This window comes from Pan troglodytes, chromosome 1 (genome assembly GCF_028858775.2).
Source record: "Pan troglodytes isolate AG18354 chromosome 1, NHGRI_mPanTro3-v2.0_pri, whole genome shotgun sequence".
NCBI lineage: Eukaryota > Metazoa > Chordata > Mammalia > Primates > Hominidae > Pan > Pan troglodytes.
Genome location: NC_072398.2, coordinates 62710462 through 62732308, shown reverse-complemented (window position 1 = coordinate 62732308; position 21847 = coordinate 62710462). Strand labels below are relative to the sequence as shown.

The following is a 21847-nucleotide window of genomic DNA, read 5'->3' as shown; positions in this document are numbered from 1 at the left end:
ATGATACTTTGTGAAAAGAAAATGTCAACACTGTGGAAGAGAACCCCAACAGAGAAAATATCATGAAAGTTTTAAAGGATAACACATTGAAGAGGCCATCCCTTCTTTTTCATTACAGAAAAAGTTATGAAAGCCATCAAGGCTGAAATAATAAATTCCTGTTGGAGGAAACTGTCCAGATGTTGTGCATGATGTCACAAAATTTGTAACAGAGCCAATCAAAGAAATCATGAAAGAGATTGTGGATATGGCAAAAAAGGTGGGATGAAGGGTTTCAAGATACGGACCTTGGAGAAATCCAAGAGCTAATAGCCACCATATCAGAGAAATTAACAGAAGATGACTGGATGGAGATGAGTGCTTCCAAACCAGTGCCAGACGATGTGGAAAAAGAATGTAGAACTAGCAGTGTCAGAAAACATATTGGTAACAGACTATCTGGTGGAAGGGTTCTGATTACCCAAGACTGCTTTTGATTTCTTTTATGACATGGATCCTTCTCTTACATGGGCACTGAAACTATAGCAAACGGTGGAAGGAAGATTGGTAATGTATAGAAACATTTTTAGAGAAATGAAAAAGCAAGTCAGACAGAAATTAGGCTGTATTTCGTAAAGTTACATTGAGTGTGCCTCCCTCTCCTGCCTCCCCTTCTACCTCTGCCACCTGACCCAGCAAGACCAACCCCTTTTCTTCAGCCTAGGTAATGTAAAGACAAGGAGGATGAAGATGGTTGTGATGATCCACTTCCATTTAATGAACAGTAAACGTATTTTCTCTTCCTTATGATTTTCTTAACATTTTTTTCTCTAGCTTACTTTATTGAAGGAGCACAGTATATAATACAGATCACAGACAAAACGTATGACAATCTACTGTGTATGTTATTGGTAAGGCTTCTAGTTAACAGCAGTAGTTAAGTTTTTGGGGAGTCAAAAGTTACACATAAATTTTCAACTGTGGGGGGAATCAGCAACCCTAACCACTGTGTTGTTTAAGGGTCAACTGTAGTTCTCAACTCTCTTATTTTAACTTGTTTCTGCCATAGTTAATTACAAATTCAATTTCTACAAATAGATGACAAAAAATTGAAATTTGTGTATCCAAACTTGTGAATTATCCAAATTTATTTTAAATACAGTGTCTTAAGCGAAATATTCAACGTTAACCTTAATTTTCCTGATATATATCCAAAGATCTATTAAAATTTTATAAATAATCATTAAGCTAAAAAGCAATGATAAATATAAAAACCTACTCAATATAGAATATACATTTTTAAAAAACTATCTATTAAATATCTAGATTTTATGAATTCCTTTAGTTGTAACTACCACTTGTTGATCAACACACTCAAGTATTTTGAAGGAACTCTTGTTGAGACTGGGAAAGTATACTTAACTAATGGAATATTATTGTATAATGATATAAATATCTGAAAATCCTTTCTTTTACAGAAATAAAAAAATTTCAAAAACCATTAAAAAAAAAAAGAACCCAAAAAACTTTTTTTTTTTTTTTTTTTTTTTGATACGGAGTCTGGCTCTGTCGCCCAGGCTGGAGTGCAGTGACGCAATCTTGGCTCACTACAACCTCCGCCTCCTGGGTTTAAGCAATTCTCTGCCTCAGCCTCCAAAGTAGCTGGGATTACAGGTGCGTGCCACCATGACTGGCTAATTTCTGTTATTTTTAGTAGAGACGGGGTTTCACCATCTTGGCCAGGCTGCTCTTGGACTCCTGACCTCATGATCCACCCACCTCAGCCTCCCAAAGTGCTGGGATTACAGGCGTCAGCCACCGTGCCCGGGCACCAAAGGAAACTTCTTACCATTAACTGCTTCAGAGTCAAGTTCACCTGACTACATCAGCTGTATTATATACTACAGTCTATGTTTATGTATTTTATGTCTCTGCCTCCTTCAGTCTGTTTATAAATATGGGCTGAGTATATGTTCTTATATTGAATGCTTATTATATAGCAAGGATGTCCATATGAAATAAAGAACAGTAGTTCAGCCTTTGCAAATATTTAAAGTGCTTCCAATTTGATATTATGTATAGCATTGTAGTGAAAATCTTTGCATGTAAAATCTGGTCCAAATTACTACTTCTTTGAGATGTTCTTCATTTGTGCACTTTCTAGACACTTCTTTAAACACTTGATAATGATTTAAAGATAAATGAGTAGGAGAAATAATAGAATATGACAACTCTATACTCAACCATAACAAAAAAATATCAGCAACAGAAATGGGCTGAGCACTAACTCCTAGCACTAACTGAAGAAAAATAAAGGAATGGAGCTAAAAGCTACAAGCACTTCTTCATACCTGTTAAGTATTCAAGTTCTTGAGATAGTCTCTCATTGGTTCTAATTAAGTCTCTTTTCTCAGCTTCTAATTCTTCCTTTGTTCTTGTAAATTGGCTCTGTCATATAAAGAAGTAATAAGTAAGAAAATCAAGTAGAGCAATACAGGAAAGCGAACATAGAATTGTCACTTTAGTTAACATCAGCTGTAGCGTAAATGACTGGCTTTCTCTTATAACTTACACATCAAAGTTAAAAAATACCCGTAATTCCAATGTTTCTATTTAAATTTTGGATTTTTAAAACATTTTTACTAGGCTTATGAAAATTTTTCTCATATCTCTTTTAATCACATGTAAATGTCCTAATAACTTAGAATATCACTGTATTTACACCTTAGTTCAAATTATTTTTCAAGAAAGATTCCTAAAAATTGAATTACTTAAAACTTTTAATATATTTTGTCAGCCAGGTGCAGTGGCTCATGCCTGTAATCACAGCACTTTGGGAAATGAAGCTGGGCCGATCATTTGAGTCTAGGAGTTCAAGACCAGCTTGGGCAACACAGCGAAACCCAGTCTCTACAAGTAGAAAAAAACAGCCAGACATGGTGGCACATGCCTGCGGTCCCACCTACTCAGGAATCTGAGGTGGGATGATCATTTGAGCCCGGGAGGCAGAGGTTGCAGTGAGCCAAGACTGCATCACTGCACTCTAGCCTGAGTGACAGAGTGAGACCCTGTCTCAAAAACAAAAAACTTGCCAAACTGCTTCCCAGCAAAACAATGGCAATCTACATGTTTTTGAGTTAGAAATATCTATCTCAAGCTACCTATGCCAGAACTGTAGGTTGCCTTTTAATATTCTTGTTTCCTGTGTAGAAGCTTTTTAGTTTGATGCAGTTCTGTTTATTTCTTTTTGCAGCTTGAACTACTGATGTGATCCAAACAATCACTACCAAGGCCAATGTCAAGAACCTTTCCCCTATGTTCACTTCTCTGAGTTTTATGGCTTCAGGTCTTACATTTAGATCTTTCATCCATCTTGGCTTGATTTCGGTATATGATGTAAGCAACACAAACATCCAACATTCATTTCTTCAAATGTGGAAATCCAGTCTTCTCAACACCATTAATGAGGAGACGATCACAACTCCATTGTGTCTTCTTGGCACCCTTGTTGAAATTAGTTGACCATATGTTTGGATTTATTTCTAGGCTCTCTATTCTATTCCATTGGTCACTTTTCTCTTTTTATGTCAGTACTGTACTATTTGGATTACTATAGTTTTATAACTGTTTTCTAAATCATGAAGTATGATGCCTCCAACTTTTTCTTGCTCAGTACTGCTTTGGTTATTATTCAGGATTTTTAAAACTGATTCCATCAGAATTTCAGAATTTTTTTTTTTCTATTTCTGTGAAGAATGCCTTTGGAATTCTGACAGGATTGGGCTGAATCTTTATACCACTTTATAGTGTGGATGGACATTTTAGCAATATGAATTCTTCTTATCTATGAGTATGGTATATCTTTCCCATTATTTGCATCTTCAATTTCTTTCGTTAATGTTATATTATTTTCAGTATATGAATCTTTCACCTCCCAGGTTAAATTTATTCCTGTTTTTTGATGGTACTCTAATGAAATCTTTTCTTAATTTCTTTTTCAGCTAAGTCATTGTTTGTGTATAGAAATGCTACTAGATTTTTTAATATTGATTTTGTATCCTTCAATTGTATAAATTCACTTATTAGCTCTGACAGGTTTTTGTGGAATCTTTCAGGTTTTCTACATATAGGATCATATAATCTATAAGTAAAGATAATTTTATTTCTTCCTTTCCAATTTGGGTGCATTTTATTTCCTTTTCTTGTCTGATTGCTCTTGCTGGTACTTCCAGTACTATACTGAATACAAGTGGTGAGTGGGCATCCCAGCCTTGCATTGGATCTTAGTGAAAAAGCTTTCAGTTTCTTTTTTTCAGCCACCAAGCAGTTAAATAAATTCTATTACTTTTTAAGTCACTTCATAGTTTTTTTTTTCTGAAAAATTTTATGTGACTGTGTGCACACTATTTTCCTCGGTTACAGATCCATAGTTTTTACAAGATTTATAAAGATTTTGGGACAGCTCTGCTTCTTTCCAAAAGATTAAGAACCTCCGTATTGGGTTTTATTTCTGGACTGCCTTTTATTCTCTGTACTGATTTTTATATCAGCATTGTAATATCTTAATAACCATACTTTATAAAACTTGAATATGTGGCTATGCAAGTACTTAATTTAAATTGATACTTCCTTTTTTTAGAAGCATCCTAGCTATTACTATGTTTTTTTCCCCAATCATCTTTAGAACTACATTAACAAGTTTCTGGCTATCTGACTTGGACTTAAGAGTCAAAATGTATTACCAACACATTAATTTGGAAAACATTTCCATCCAGAAATTTGCAATATCTTCATTTATAAAGGTATATTCTCACAGTTTTCAGAGAAGTATTTGAGTTTTCTTGGGTATTGAGTCATTCTTCATATAAATACATTTCTTACAAAGCCTTTCTAGGTATACTACGAGGCTTTTTGTGCCTATTCAGATTCTGGAAGTAAATTTTTTTTTCCCTTCAGAAATGTGAAGCAATTATCTTTCAACACCAAATAAAATGCAAATTTTAAAAAAGCAATGGCAAAAGTATAAGATTGTATCTGGTTAAAAAATAATTGCGTGCAACCACTTTAATTAACAAATTTGTCAGCAATCCCTGTGATCATATTCAAACTGTCATTCTTATAAAACTACCCTAAGGAAATGACTACCAATGTGGATTCACCCAAATTCCCAACTGTATCACATTTGATATAATACCTGGACTACAGTAAGCATTCAATAGATAATTTCTGTTGAATAAAAGAGATGTCCAATCTATCAATAAAACATAGATCCAATTAAGGAATTTATATATACATATTTTTGTTAGTAGCTTCCCCTAATAGGACATCAGTTACATCTTCCCATTGACTAATAACTGATAAACAATCAGAATAGAATGTCCCTTCAAGTAACATGTCTACAATGAGCTTATTCAAAGAAATATCTCTTACCTGAATGGCAATATTGCGATCCTGAGCAATTTCAAGTTCTTTGTTTTTCTCAGTTAGTGCCTTCCGTTGATTGTCTGGATAAAAGGAATTTTATGAATACATACACATTTGCTTAAAACTTGCAATGAGTGTTTTTATGCAACTGCCAACCTTACACATTTTAATAAATGAAAAAACAGAAGCCCAGAAAGACTGCATTGTACATCACATTCCAAATTCATGAATGCATTCAAAATTTACTGTGTTCTAGACCAAAATTTTAAATATGCTATCCTGTCTCCAAATCAAATGTATAATAATCCTAGCCAACATTTATGGGGAAAGTCACATGCAATTAGTAATTCCTTTATTTTTCAATGCCATCTTCTAAGTCAACATATATCATAAGAAACAGTGAACTGTACTTAGCAGTAAGAAAATGGAGTTAAAAAGACAGGATCAAGAGAGAAAAAGCATTTAAACTATATAACATGTATATAGTGCAAATCACAATAATGAATATTTGCAATTCCTATCATTTATCACTCTAAATAGAGCCTTTAAAGAAAAAACATTATGCTTGATAAGGCACTTATCAATCTCTCAATTGCCACTCAAAATGGGCTCTTTTCCCTTACATGCAGTTTCTCTTCTAAACACAGGCTAACTAGAAAAAATATAATTTTTAAAATTTTTCCAAAAATATACATTTTGAAACTGTATTTCACTAAAATACATATGTTGGCAATTTAATAAGCAAATACATTTTAATTAATTCTAATCTTAACTTCTATTTAAAGAGGACCATTAAAGCAAAAAAACCCCATTAAATGTGTCTAAATTTTCTATTTTGTTTTAATATTATTTACTGCTTTCCAGACTTACTGATCCAGAGTATATAAATACACGCACACACGCACACACATTAACTGTATACCACAGGAAAGTATCTGACGTATCTGTAGGTTCATCCCTTTTTCTCTTCTCCCAGATCTCGTAAAAGCTGTATTCACAGTCATTTTTCTCAAATTCTTCAGCACTACTACTAAACAGATCTTTTTATTATGCCTAGGCAAAACTACATAGATAATGAACCAGATCTAGCTATATATGCTCCATCACACATGTATGCATATACATTATGTTCTTAAAATGAGGTGTACCAAAAGTAGCTGAAAAAAGTTATAACCTACATAGTTGATGGTCATGGACCCATTAAGAAGGAAAGCTGCAATTTTAATCATTTCTTTGATTACGAACTTCCTGTGTTCCTTCTCCATCAATCAAATTAAAATTGAACTATATTGAGTATCAATTAATTATACGAGCCAGACACAGTGGCAATCCCAGCACTTTGGGAGGCCGAGGCGGGAGAATCGCTCGAGGCCAGGAGTTCAAGACCAGCCTGGCCAACATGGCGAACCACTGTATCTACTAAAAATACAAAAATTAGCTGGGCCTGGTGGTACATGCCTGTAATTCCAGCTACTCAGGAGGCTGAGGCACAAGAATCACTTGAACCCAAGAGGCAGAGGTTGCAGAGAGCCAAGATTGCACCACTGCACTCCAGCCTGGGCAACACAGTGAGACTCTGTCTCCAAAAAGAAGGAAAAAAAAAATTAATTACGCCTTCATAGAGATCTTTCCTAATGTTCTGGTGTTTGCTTTCTTAAATCAGAAGTAGTCTACAGCCAGACCACCCTGAAGGCACCCCATCTCGTCTGATCTCGGAAGCTAAGCAGGGTGGGGCCTGGTCAGAACTTGGATGGGAAAAGCAAAGCACAAGACATATCATCCTCCTAAGAAATGTCAGGATCTTTAACATCTTGTGAACTTTCTAAAACTTAATGATGTAAGAAAACTAAGAAAGAGATTAGCTATCAATCTTTTATAGGAACTAGGCCTTAAAGGGGAAATATCCTGAGATTCATAGATATTTATAAAAATTATTAAAAAATGGAGTTAAAACATAAATATAATGAAATCAATAGGCTTCGATTCTTCAACTTAAAAACAAGCCACTCTCTACTTTAGTTGCATAATGCTTTCACCTTTTTAAAAAGATTTCAAGAACGCTTATCTCATTTGATTTACAAAGCTGTCTAGGTAGACAGACATGTGGGTCTAACCATTTTATAAACAATAATCAGATACTGTTAAGATTTACATGTGGCAAAAGCAATTTTAATAGCAAAATCAGAATAAGAATCCAGGCCTCCTGACCATTAAATTCTGTGTTCTTACAAAATCTTTACCACTAAGTGAAAAATCAAAATATCACCATAATAAAAACCAATGATGCTTAATCAATATTTTCATGTTTAGTAAGTAAATGTTTCCAAAGTATATAAAGGAGTATCTGAAGATTTCGATACTCCGAGAACACTTATAAAGATGCATTAAATACTTACTGAGTTTCTCTAGCTCAAGCCGCAAGCTTTGACACTCTCGGGTTTCATTCACAAGTCTCTCCTGACTGTGGGACAACCTCTTTTCTATTTCAAAATACTGTTGTTCTACAGCAGACAAGCAAAAAACAAAAAAACAAAATCAAACACATGTACATACATTGTGAATACTGTTATTTATTTCTAATAACCTTGATTTTAAAACTTAAGATACAGTATTAGAATTGCGCTCCACGTAAGAGAATCTGAGTAAAGATAAATAGACTGAGCACTGAAAAGGACTTAAAGCATTTCCAAACGACTTACATGACAAAAAATAAAAAATAAAAATAAGGCCTAAAAGGGGCTTTACAAATCAATGTCTTCAAGGCAGGTAACCTCATTTATCTTAGTATTTTCTCCAGACATCAGTAAACTGCTTAATAAATAAAGTATTTATTAAACGAGAAAAAATTGTTTAGACAAAAAAAACTGCTTTGTTTTAAAAGACTTCTTTTATAGTAGTCAAGATATTACCTGAAAGCATAAAACTACTAAATTTATGTAAAAGTAAATGTGTAAACTTTCCAAGGGAAGGGATTGAATATCATGTTCAGCATAGTATCAGGAACATGTAAGACATTCAATATTTATGGTGCAAATTAATAAATAGAATGCAATGTACTATACTCAGCTCTGGGATCAGAGAACTAATTTTCAAGGTCAATTCTGCTTGACAGTTACACTTTTTTTGAAGTAAAAACTTGTTCAGAATTTCCAGTCAACTTAGCAAGAACAGTATGAACCTCCCCAAACAAATGGTAAACCAAAACACATTAACAGGAAGTTTGTATTTTACTAATGGTAATGACTATATTCTTCATATTTTTTTCAAGGATGTTCAAGCCATTATTGTCAGTAACTTTCTTACTTAAAGGCCTACTTTAGGTAATTACAAGAAAATTTTAATGTTTTCTATCAAACTCCAACTTTTTAAGAGAAATCAAAATATATTAAATTTATGTACTGCACATTCACTGTGTTTCCAGCGCTCTTATGCACCTAATATTCATTTTTGTAAACATCTGATTCGTTCTGGAGCCACGGGACGACGCACACACTAAGAACAAGTGCACAGAGTGGTCAATTTGGCAAAGGCCTAGAATGCAGGTGCCTAGAAAATAGGGCGGAGCCACTATCAGTTGAAGTGCAACAAAACATATAAGGTACTCTAGGCTTAGAGAGATGGGTTCGCAGACTCTATCAAGTCTGTTTCCCGTCTGCCGGACGAAGGAAAATAAGCGTCCCTGTATGAGCCTACCCTAACTACAAAGAAAATGCTACTAAACTTAGATTCAGATTTTTTTTTCAAAGGCTTCTTATCAAACTGTAAGCAGCAGGAAAGCGAAGGCTCAGGATATCCACAGAGCCCAGGAAGTGAGGTTAACAGAGCGGTACCCAGTGCCAACTTGATGGGGGAAGACCAGACCCAAAGGGCGGGAGTCGAGCCCAAAACCAAGGACGGAAAGAGCATCTCACTTACCGCTCTCCACCTTAAATTTCTCATGCCGCCCCTTCAGGCCATCGATCTCGGATTGCTGATCAGCAAGGAACTTTTCAAGTTTGTTCTGGACAGACTTGGGCAGCTTGTTCAGCTCCGTGCGCTCCAGGACTTGCTGCAACACCGCCGCCATGTCGGTGGGGCCAGGGACCCCAGTGGCAGCGGCCGACGGGGTAGAAGCGGAGAAGAAAGGCGAAGACCAGCAGGACCCAGACGCCTGGGCCGCCGCCTCTATCACCTCGCTCGGTGGCTCGCGCGCGCCCGCCCGCCGGAGACTCCCACGGCGGGACCCTGGGAAATCGAGTCCACCCTCAGCGGCAGCGTTTCAGCAACAGCACCTCACCGCCCGCGACCGAAGTGCGCGCGCAGCCGTTGGAAGCTACGAACCCTGGGAACCCGAGCTCAGAGGCTATCCCTGATCCTCTTGCGCACTCAATTTTCCGGCTTCCAGCTCCACCCACTTCAGGCCTTATAGGGCTCTGGGAAATGTAGTGTTTTTCTCATTCCCTTCCGGGAGCCCAATCCTGCACCGCCCTTTCAGCTTCCGTTTTTCTCCCCGCTCCCCTGGCTCTCCTATCTCGGCCCCGTAACCGCTGTCCGCACGGTGGCGCCACATACGTACTCGTCACCCCTTGGCCCTCCCTGAAGAGCTGGAGACCTTACCGTCAAAGCCCCGGGATGCCATGGATCGTCCTCGTTGGCGGCTTCTGGACACTGAGCCACTAGAGGGCATCGGTCCCGGTAGGGCCGGACGGCAGGCTCCGGGCTACCGCCACGCTCTCTATGGCGCCCAGAAGGGGGCGGGGTGGCGACCGCAGTCGCTTTGGCTGAGGCTCTGCGGGGAAGGGAGGGGGGCTTTACGTCATCAATCTGCGCCACCTGACTCCCAAGACCCTGGCTTTGGAGTGGGAAGTGAGGTGTGGGAAGTAGGTCGCTTTCTGATGAATTCAGTGGCAGTGAATTGAGACCTGAGGGAATCTGGCCCCTAGAGGCTGGTACTTGCGCCCGAAACCCCCATCTCCGGCGGAGAGACCGTCCGAGGTAATTGTCTGCCACGAGTGCACATTCTGAAAACAGGTAAGTCAGCCTAAGTGTAGTGTGTGTGTGTGTGTGTGTGTGTGTGTGTGTGTGTGCGCGCTCTCTTTTCAAGAGAAAAAGGAAGGGACAGTGTTGGAAACATATGGACAGTCACTCCGGCACACACTTCTGACGAACTTACCTTGTGTGAAACGGCGTACCTAAATGGTTTTTGGTGGTGGGAAGGTGGTACTGAGTGATTCAGTACCCGGGAATTTAAGGACCCGGGTTAATTCTTCAGGAGGAGAATTAAAAGAAACCGGTAGCACTTTGAGTGTAGCCTATGTTTTAAATTTTTCGTTGCAGAAACTGTTACCTAACATTATATTGTTTTTAAAATTGAAAACTGTTGTAACTGAAGTTTTTAAACACATTGTTAATTTCTACAGTAACAGAACTTGTATGGTTCCAGATCATAATTCTGTAATTTTAAAGCTCAATCCGTAGATTGTTTCGTGTTTACTATTATGAAAGAATTTGTTAAATTATTCATTGTAAATAATGCATTCCCAGTGTCGTCTCTCTGCAGTTCCCACAGTCGTGGGCCTTCTGTGAATTGGTGATTTAGTTCTTATATGAAATTTATTCTTTTTCTCTAGTTCCTACTCTTGAATCATGTCGTGAAGCCGTCTGAGAAATCTAAATGGAAGCATTTTATGATATTTTGTAATAACTAAGGAAAAATAAATCAGCAGCGGAGCTTAAGGTTGATTTTTCCCCAAAAATATTTTTTAGATAAGCATTGTAATTAAAGTTGCTGGTATATGAAGTATTATGCTATGTCCTAAGCCCACAGTATTATCATACTGTTGATCTGTCATTTGGGAAATGTAGATTTTTCTGTACTTAGATTCACAGAATCCTAAAATTAGATAGGTTTTCAGATCTGCTAGGATTCAAATGCTTTATTTTATAGATTAGGAAACCAGAGCCCAGAAAGGTTGAGTTGTGTCAGTCACAGTGCTTGCACCACAAAGGCTTTGGCTGATATACAACATTTCTGGAAAATTATGACCCTATAAGGCAAAATACAGTTGTCCCTTGGTATCCGTGGGGCATTGGTTCCAGGACCCTCTCACCTGCCCACCCCATGGATATGAAATCCATGGATGCTCCAGTTCCTTATATTAAATGGTGTAGCATTTGCATATCTTAAATCATCTCTAAGTTACTTATAATACCTAATACAATGTAAATGCTATAGTTGTTATATTGTTTAGGGAATAGTGACAAGAAAAAACATCTTTAATGATACAGATGTAATCATGCTTTAAAAAAATAATTTTTCAATCTGTGGTTGGTTGAATACATGGAAGTGGAAACCACAGATGTGGAAAGCTGACTATATACATTTTTAGTACTGCCTTTTATAAAGTATGGTTGACTACATTTAAAAATTTTGAAAGAGCACTAAAGAAAAACTTATCTGACATTCAATCAGATTTCATAATTGAATAGATTTTCATCTCCCTATTACATTCAGTTTCTTACACATTAATATGGCTACTAGGTGACACCCTAGAAGAAATAAGGTTAAAAGGTTAAATATAACTTTAGAATTACTTGTATTTGTTGCAAGAATTAAGAATTATTAGACCAGAAGGAAAAGGAGTATAATATGATGTAGAGGAAAGTAGATACATAGAATTGCATACCTTAAGGCATTACTAAAAGGTAAAAGCCCTTAACTTCACAGAAGCAACAGTGATATTTAGACAAGCATTCCTAGACTTAGTCTCTAAAAAATGATATGCAAATCTGATTCACGTCTATTGTTGTCAAAAAAGAGCTAGGAAGGCCAGGCATGGTGGCTCACACCTGTAATCCCAGCACTTTGGGAGGCCAAGGCAGGCAGATCACACGGTCAGGAGATCGAGACCATCCTGGCTAACACTGTGAAACCCCGTCTCTACTAAAAATACAAAAAATTAGCCGAGTGTGGTGGTGGGTGCCTGTAGTCCCAGCTACCTGGGAGGCTAAGGCAGGAGAATGGCGTGAACCTGGGAGGCAGAGCTTACATTGAGCCGAGATCGCGCCACTGCACTCCAGCCTGGGCAACAGAGCAAGACTCCATCTCAAAAAACAAAAAAAAAGAGCCAGGAAGAAATTAATGTATTTTGAGACAAAACTGAACAAGCTCATTGAAACAATAAGGAAACAGCCTCCAGTAGGACATTTCAAACTTGAATCCATTCTCTGGGCTTTAGTTTTAAAATGCAAAACCGTCTTGTGACTGACAGTTTACTGGTATCAGATATACCATCCCAGCATATCTCTGGTAGCCTTAACTTTGTGGTACTGAATAAGATTCACATTTTTAACAGAATCCAAATGATGATGATTCCTAAATTGCAGTGTTCAAAATACTGTAACTGTGTTCCTGCAGTCTCTGTTTGTTTTATAGCTCTTTTGGATATCATCTCTTTTACATTTTCATCCTCACTGATTATGAACTCCTTGATTTAATCATTCATTATATTGCCTAGCTCTTTTATTCAATATCTTTGGTTTTAAGCTATAGAAATGCAAATCAAAGGAGCATAAGCCAATAGAGGGAATGAATATACTGACTTCCATCCACAAACCAGAGAGAAAACAGAGTAAGAGCTACCCTTAGTAATGATTTAATTGAAGGACTGGTTACGATTCCTCATTATGAGCGTGGGGTTGAAAAACATGGATTCTAGAGCCAGAGTGTCTGAATTTAAGTCCCTCCTTTGCCACGTACCCAGCTTTGTCACTTTGGCAAGTTATTTAATCAACTTCTCTCATTTCAGTTTCTTCATCTATAAAATGAGGATTATAATAATGGTACCCACTTCCTGGGGTTTTATGAATTATTAATGTTACATGGAAAGTACTTACAATAATGCGTTGTACAAAGTAGAAGCTATGTAAGTGTTGTTATTGTATTGCTATTTATCCACTTAACTCTTACTGTAGTATGTATTGCTCAAGGACAGAGATTGTGTTGCTCATCTTTGTGTTATCCCACTTAGCATAGTTTCTAAGCAAATAGTATAGTTCTTTCATATATGCTTATCAAGTAAATGAATTTGATTCTACCTCCTAATGAACTATTCAGAAATTCATGTTTACGATTTTAGCAATGAGAACACCAAGACTTAGCAATAGATTATCAAAGATAATACAACTAGGGAGTAGATCTAAAATAAGAAATCTGGTGTGTTGGCTGGGCACGGTGGCTCACCCCTGTAATCCCAGCACTTAGGAGGCCGAGGCGGGCGGATCACCTGAGGTCAGGAGTTCGAGACCAGCCTGGCCAACATGGTGAAACCCCGTCTCTACTAAAAACACAAAAATTAGCCGGGCATGGTCGTGGGCCCCTGTAACCCCAGCTACTCAGGAGGCTGAGGCAGGAGAATCGCTTGAACCTGGGAGGCAGAGGTTACAGTGTGCCGAGATTGCGCCACTGCACTCCAGCCTGGGTGACGAGCAAAACTCCATCTCAAAAAAAAAAAAAAAAAAAAAAGAAATCTGGTGTGTTGCTTACTAGTTTAGTATCCTCTTATCCTCTCCCTTATCCCAGGTATGAGTAAAAGGTTTGATCTCTCATGTCAACTCTGGTTGATTTGTGGTTGTTTCCTGCTGCACTGTATTGAGAAGAACTCTGGAACTGCATCTGAACTTTGCAAGAAGGAATACACTATGTAATAAGCATTTGCTGCAAGGCATGAGATAGCCTCAGGATAGTATCACTTCTCTTGCTAAACTACTCCCATGATAAAGACATTGCAAATGATATTTTACCTAAAAATGCTGTATCTTTTCTCCTTGTGATATAGGAGATTTTAGTTCCTAAAAATGGGAAGAACCTACATTGTAGAAGAGACTGTTGGCCAGTATCTTTCAAACATAAATCTCCAAGGAAAGGCTTTTGTCTCTGGCCTTTTAATAGGACAGGTATGTATCTTTTACTCTGCATTTATTACTAAATAATTACTCTGTAATTTATTTTAAAAATTACTTGTTGATTTAAAGTTAAAAGATGCTATTTAATAATAAACTCAAGATTGGGGGATGGAAGAAGAAATGTGGAAGAAGTAACTTTAAAGTAGGTCTTTGAGGAAACATGGAGAAGTAGACAAACCTAGCCCAATTTTGCTCATCACAACACCTTCCCCTTTGACCATGTAAACGTAATTTATAATATGGAAACTTCAGAATTAGAATGTTTATTGACCAGATTTTTCACATTTTGTTGTCTTTCCAAAGTGTTTTGTATTCCCTTCTAATCTTTTTAATATCTGGTTGTCCAATTCTTTACAAAAGAAGCTTTTGAAAATTTTATTCCTATTCTAATTTGTGTTGTCTTATATCAGACTTATGGCAACAGTGGTCATATTTTTGTTATAAACTATAGTACCCATCTTACTGAATTTTTTGTTGTTGTTGTTGGATCAATAGGGAGGGAGAGGGATTGGGAAAAATTTGGAAATTAGACAAATTCTAATTTCCTCTTAGAGCTGAGTCTTAAAAACACAAAATGGAACAGAGATTCAGATACTTATTTTAAAACCCATGCCACTGATTTCTTATGAGTGAAGGAAGAACGTGTTAATCGGCAGGAGGGACCGATCAGTAGTACAAAGCCAAAAAAAAAAAAAAAAAAAAGGAGAGTCACACAGGCAAGCTGACTGTGTCCATCCAAACACGGGAGAGTGCACTTTGGCCCAAGGACTTGATTTTGAGGCCTACTAGCCAATAAAGCTCTTATTGGGACAATTTTCTTTCTAGATATCTTAGCCTGATGCCTTAGAATCTTCAAATTACGTAATTAACTTTCCTTATTCTGATTCTATCCATATTCCCAAGCTACTTTCTTTTATAATTTGATGCCCCATGTTATCTACTTATAAAGAATACACTGTCCAGAGGACTCAAGTGTTCAGATGCCTTCATGACATTTTAGTTTTCTACATCATTCTGAATAAACTTAATCAATGTCAGTCTAGCCATGAAAGACAGGCTCATTTTCAGAATTTTTACAAATCAGATTTCTTAATTTGCAAGACAGAGGGCAGATCTACATGGTTCAACCAGGTAGCACCACTCTGTGAGGCCTCTCATTAGACAGCCAGACTGCCTCTCTTGAGAACAGTGTGAATTTCTTTTTAATTCAGTTGTAATGTGGTGCTCTTTTTGTTAGGAGTTTTCTATTTAAGTTTTTTTCTTTCTCTTTGTTTAAAATATTTAAGAGAAGAAGAGTCTTAGAGAAAGATGTGATCAGTAGAGATAAAAAGTCAGGGAGAAAGACCCTCTTCTAAATTTGTCTTAACTGGATAAAGGTTGTTTCTAAAGCTCAGGCAAACTGCCATCTTACAAATGAGTGTCTCATAATTTAAGGCCTTCCTTCTATCTCTTTTTATGCTCTAGTATGTATTGCTCACGGACAGAGCCATTCATTCCTTTCAGTATTCTACGTGCTTTTTCTTCCAGAGTTCATTACTTTTTCCTCTCCTTCCTCTTAAGCTTGCCTGTTTCCTGGTCTCTGTCAGTTTCTTTTTCTTTTCAAAGTTATACATTTTATGAAGAAAAGAGGAGCCTTCTTAACTGAGACCTACTTTCTTTTCCTGTGTTTATTTGAATGTAACTTCCTGAAAATAACCTGTAGGAATAGTTACTCTTATTTTCTATCCCAAGATGATACTAATGATCAGAGTTTCAGGTCATGTGTGGGGATGATACAATGCTAACTTGCATTAGCAGTGTTATTTTCACTCTTTTTTTATAGGAAACTTTCACTCTAGTGAAACTGAGCTATTAAATGTTCCCCTACATTTATTTTTAGATCTCCCAACTTTGGTTACTACTTAACTGATATTACAGCTGAAGAACAGATTGGGTGTGGTGGCTCATGCCTGTAATCCCAGTGCCTTGGGTGGCTGAGGTGGGAGGATTGCTTGAAGCTCAGAGTTTGACCTAGCCTGGGCAACATAGCAAGACTCTGTCTCTACAAAAAAGTAAAAAAAAAAAAAAAAAAAGCCAGGCGTTATGGCTGATTGTTTGAGCCTGTAGTCCTAGCTACTTGGGAGACTACTTGGGGGGTGGATTGCTTGAGCCCAGGAGTGCAAGGTTGCAGTGAGCTATGATCACACCACTGCACTCCAGCCTGGGCATTAGAGCAAGACCCTGTCTCTAAATAAATAAATAAATACACACACACACAAAGAACAAAAAACAAAACAAAACAAAAACTTGAGGAACATAGAATCTGTATCACTTTAAATTGTGTCCCAAATCCCCTTTGTTATTCTGTGGAAATGTATGTGGAAGTTCCCTACTGTCATCATTTCAGTTAAAATAAGACACAAAAGGTCATTTGTTGTTTAATTTTACTAATATTTTCCAATCTGTTCATTTATAACTTATAAAACAAATATAACTAGAAAACTGAATAAGCATATTACTTTTTAGTTAATGTAATTCATTCACTCATCCAGTAAACCATTTTTAGGGACCACTCCATGATTTACATTTGAGTTGTCCAAATAAATAAGAAGCTGATATTAAATACATTAAAAGATAAACAACGTGAGGGAAAGGTTGTAAGGCCATCCTTGAAAATTAGCTTCCCTTTAGCTTCCTCTATAATGTGGGTATTAATGATTTAACCTGTTACAAATATCACTCAGTTTTTGCATGTCATAAAAGCTAAGGAATTCAGGTATCACTCTAATTAGATTGAGGAATCAGATATCACTCTAACAAGCTTTTTAATTTGTTTTTGAAGTGTTCGTCACAAAAGGATTATGTGATTCTTGCCACTAGAACGCCACCCAAAGAGGAGCAAAGTGAGAACCTCAAACATCCCAAAGCTAAGTTGGATAACTTGGATGAAGAATGGGCCACAGAACATGCCTGCCAGGTTATCTTGTTTTTTGTTTATATGTTTAAGTTTTATTTCAAAAAAGAGCTAGAATCAAGAAGATTTAGTGAATGAGTAGAGAGAAGAGACATAGGGAGAAAGTAGCTAAAGATGACTGAGATTTTTAGTCTGGGTGTCTAGGAGGATAGTGTTGGCATTACATGAGGAAGAAACAGATTTGGGATGGGTGAGTGGGAATAATGACTAAATTAATTCACTTACAAGTATTTATTGAATGAATTATATATCATCAAATAAATAATGTTAGAATAAGGTAAAAATAGAATTATTTCCTTTTCTGGGGTTGGGGGTGAGGGGAGGGAACTTAGAGGACAGGTCAATAGGTGCAGCAAGCCACCATGGCACACGTATACCTATGTGACAGACCTGCACATTCTGCGTTTTTGTTTGTTTGTTTTAAGAAAAAGAATTTTCTTTAATAAATAAAAGATTTATTTCATTTTCCAATCAACTTTAAATCTTTAAATCTTTTAAACTCAAACGTGTTTCTGTGTATGTAGATATATATATATATATATATATATATATATATATATACATGGACATATATTTGTGTCTGTGTATGTGTTTGATTATGGAGCAGTGTGTAGTTATATTAAAAAATAAAATAAAATCTTGCCTGTAATCCCAGCACTTTGGGAGGCCAAGGTGGGTGGATGACCTGAGGTCAGGAGTTCAAGACCAGCCTGGCCAACATGGTGAAACCCTGTCTCTATTAAAAATATGAAAAATTAGCCAGGTGTGGTGGCAGGTGCCTGTAATCCCAGCTACTTGGGAGGCTGAGGCAGGAGAATTGCTTGAACCTGGGAGGCGGAGGTTGCAATTAGCCAAGATTGCACCATTGCACTCCAGCCTGGGCAACAAAGCGAGACTCTGTCTCAACAAAACAAAACGAAGAAATCCAATATTTAATTATTATTATTTTAGTCTGTTTGGGTTGCTACTAAGGAATACCTAATACTGAGTAATTTATAAAGAAAAAAAGGCCTGTTTGGCTCATGATTCTGCTGGCCGCAAGATTGAGCATCTGGTGAAAGCCTCAGGCTGCTTCTGTTCATGTCAGAAGGCAAATTGGAGCTGGTGTGTAAAGATCACCGGGCCAGAGAGGAAGCAAGGAGTTGGGAGGTGCCAGGCTTTTTTTTTTTTAACAACCAGCTCTCCTAGGAACAAATATAGCGAGAACTCATTCACTGCTCTGAGGATGGAACCAAGCCATTAATGAGGGATCTGCCCCATGACCCAAACACCTTCCATTAGGCCCCACTTGGGTTCACATTTCAACATGGTGTTTAAGGGGACAAACATGGCAACTATCTTCTGAAGAAAATATTAAGTAATGTAAAGTTAAATTCCCAATGGTTTGTAAATAACTTTCTACTCTAATTTTGCTTTTGGTCTCTCATAAAATTGTATATGACACACACACAAACACACACACACACAAATATTAATGAATTTATATAGTAAATTAGCTTAACCTTTTACCTCTAGAAAGAAAAGGTTAATTTTACTTTTTCCCCTTTCTTGCTCTCACCTCCATCTCCTAAAAACTGGTTACTTTTTTGTGTTGGTGATTTTGAAAAGATATGCAGGCTCCTTATGCTAAATATGAAAACTTTATTTGTCAGAATTGTGCTACTATAGTAAATAGAATTTATTAAATCAGAGGAAAACACCGGCAGACATAGTGCAAGTAGATTAAGGATTAGAGCATGGTACCTAATTTTCTAAGACTCTACTCTGATTGATTGCTTGTACATTAAGTAATCAAAAGCTAACCAAAACACTCTAATCTCTGAGTGTAGATCATAGAAAAAAATCCATGTGGTATTAAGAACTAGCCACAATCATGTGAAGGGAAATACAGATAGGGAGATATCATGGTAGTATGTATCAAAAACCTTAAAAATATGTATAACTTCTTAAACCAGTTATCCACCTCAAGGGATTTGTCCTAAACAAATAATTCTATGAATGCAGAAAGATATACTAGGATTTTTAATCAATATTATTTTAAGGTAAAATTAGATATAGCATAGATGCCCAATATCAGTAAGTGGGCTTAAAAATTTGAGGTTAATCTATGCAATAGAAAATAATGGATTTTCAAGTCAGACTCCCTCTGTTCAAATTCCAGATCTGGTATGCTGCTAAAAATAGGGATACAAAGGTAGAATTACTTATTCCCTTAAGGAGCTCCCTGACCAACTAGTAGCGTTCACAGATAACTATGATATAAGACTGTGTGATAAAATCCATGGGAAAACTACACCAAAGCCCTGTCGGAGTTCAGAGATCAAAAGATCAGAGAAGGCAGCTTCCTCAAGCTGCCTTTGAAGTATCCAGTAGGGTTGAGACACGTAGAAATATAAGAAAAAGTCAGTTTCGGCCTAGGGAACACCCTGAGTAAAGACACAGAGTTAGAAAGCCTAGGATGTGTATGGAAAACAGTTTATAGCCTCATTTGACACTACTTTTCAAGTAGTTTTTGACAAATATTTGAATTACTTGAGGAAAAGTAGTGTCAAATGAGGGTATAACATCAGATTGACCAGATCCTAGAAAGTCTGAAATATCAATCTAAAATAAAACTTCATTTTATTTAGCTGATGGTGGAACACCATTGAAAAAATATTTCAGTCTTTGATCTCCTGAGAAAAGGGTTTATTTATTGATGTAGCTAAAGGATATTGTTATCAGATAGTTTTATTTATAAAGTAGTTTTAAGGTAAAAAGCTAAGGATACGCTAAGCAGACAGTTTCTCAAACAGAAAGGATTGCATATAATGCCAATTTATTAGCTAATAATATATTTCTATTTTTAGGTATCCAGAATGCTACCAGGGGGACTTTTAGTTCTTGGAGTATTTATTATTACTACTTTAGAACTGGCAAATGATTTTCAAAATGCCCTGCGTAGAGTAAGTTTGATATATCGAAAATTCTTAAATCAGTTATATGTAATTTTTATTGATTATGAGTATGTATAATGATTCTAGGCATATTTACATTTGTTTTCCATAATTCTTTTTGTTTGGGTTACATTGAAAAAGCTTTTGTCACTCAATTGCTTGGATATCTTGAGTATAAAAAATGTTTATATTTTTAAAAACTACACATTTTATTTATTATTTTTTCCATGGGTAATTTTATTCTTTATTTAGTACACTACCCAAACCAGGGCTATCATCAGCCCATATGGCATTTCATACAAATCTGAAAAAGCTATTCTTTCCTCAAGTTAAAAAGTTAAATTATTTACTTCTCAATAATAACCATGACTAATGACAGTAATTCCATGTAAATTATGCAAGCAAATAATTCATTGTAAAATATTGAAAAATTCAAATGATTAATTATAATAAGAACTCAAAGTCACTTGGATCTAATAATTTGTTGTAAAAAAGGCATCTTTGTGGAAGTAATTCTTTTTGACAGAAAAACTACATATTTTAAAATAATCTTTATTTTAGAGGTAATTTCTGACTATTAGGAAACAAATTATAACGCTTTAACAGTTTTTCTTATGCAATAGCAGTATTCTGTCACACCTTCCATTTAGTACCTAGTGATTACTGTAACATGAAATTAATAGGTGCTGAAATTCTTTACCTTCTTCTCAATTCTCCCGAGATCCTGAGAGTAAAACATAAACAATCAGATTATTCCTGGACACAGTATCTATCAGAAATCTCCTGTGTTTTTTGCTTAATTGCTGCACCAGAGAATTGGGTAACATAGTGTAAAAGTAAATATGAAGGTCCACATGCTGTTTTCCCTTAAACCCAAACCTAAGGTAGATTCTGTGTAGCCAGCTCTCTTAGCATTCAGGATCCGCATGAACTTTTTGAAGGGTATTTCATACCCCAAAAGAGGGGGAACCTTAAAATCTTGAGACATACAAAACCCAACCCCAACAGTATCCCAGAAAAACATTTTTTAGGTAAAAAATACGCAGCTGAGAACTTCAGATGTTACAGATTTTTTCAGTCTTGTAACCTGTCCTGTCAGATGTCCCAGCCTCAAGCCTTTGATATTTGCACCTAAGGGAGTAAGGGAAGAAAATGGAGATATTCTCCTCCCTGCTAAATTGTTTAACCCTCTGCCAATTTTTCCATCTTAAATAAATTTACCTTGTTTACAATTGTTCATTCCCTTTGGCATTTTGAAATTTAACCGAAATCTATGCGTATTTAATATTAATAGCATCGATTGTGCAACCTTTTGTGCCTGGTGCTGAATTGAGGGGGTTGAATGTGGGCCCAGTGCTAGAGAGATACAGCCAGGCCCACTTTCCTTGCTTTTGTATGTTTTGTTCCTAAAAAGTATATAAAACTTTAGGAATGCTTTATCTCTGACATTACGGAGTTTCAATTATCTAATTGTTTCCACTGGCTACATTGACAAACACTACAAGAAACAGCCTTATAAAATTTGTCAGTGTCACCCATTATTGTTAAGGACTTTATTCATCATATTACATTAATATTGTGTTTCCGGAAGAATTTCTTTTTATATTATGAG

The 21847-nt window shown here is 36.5% G+C and overlaps 2 protein-coding genes across 12 annotated transcripts in view; one reads left to right on the top strand and one right to left on the bottom strand.

Annotated features, from left to right (window-relative positions):
- Positions 1–10387, bottom strand: part of TPR (translocated promoter region, nuclear basket protein) — a 61733-nt gene extending 51346 nt beyond the window's left edge. For 3 of the 5 annotated variants that reach the window (XM_009439730.5, XM_009439738.5, XM_003308639.6), the window contains exons 1-5: positions 10000–10387; positions 9319–9627; positions 7800–7904; positions 5410–5483; positions 2331–2427 (exon numbers count right to left, since the gene is read on the bottom strand). In XM_009439730.5, the coding sequence (XP_009438005.3) occupies positions 2331–2427; positions 5410–5483; positions 7800–7904; positions 9319–9627; positions 10000–10069 (655 nt within the window). In that variant the 5' untranslated portion in view covers positions 10070–10387. Of the gene's footprint in view, positions 1–2330; positions 2428–5409; positions 5484–7799; positions 7905–9318; positions 9798–9999 lie in introns of those variants that run through there. The other 2 variants (XM_063794429.1, XM_063794428.1) reach the window with 2 other exon arrangements.
- The window catches only part of ODR4 (odr-4 GPCR localization factor homolog), a 59906-nt gene continuing 48333 nt past the window's right edge, over positions 10275–21847 (top strand). For 4 of the 7 annotated variants that reach the window (XR_010151566.1, XR_010151568.1, XM_063794450.1 and 1 more), the window contains exons 1-4: positions 10275–10413; positions 14220–14337; positions 17168–17302; positions 20149–20244. Coding sequence is in view for 5 of the 7 variants with exons in the window: in XM_063794450.1 (XP_063650520.1) it covers positions 14239–14337; positions 17168–17302; positions 20149–20244 (330 nt within the window). In the remaining 2 variants the exon portion in view is untranslated. Of the gene's footprint in view, positions 10414–13190; positions 13308–13963; positions 14338–17167; positions 17303–20148; positions 20245–21847 lie in introns of those variants that run through there. The other 3 variants (XM_063794441.1, XM_063794443.1, XM_063794460.1) reach the window with 3 other exon arrangements.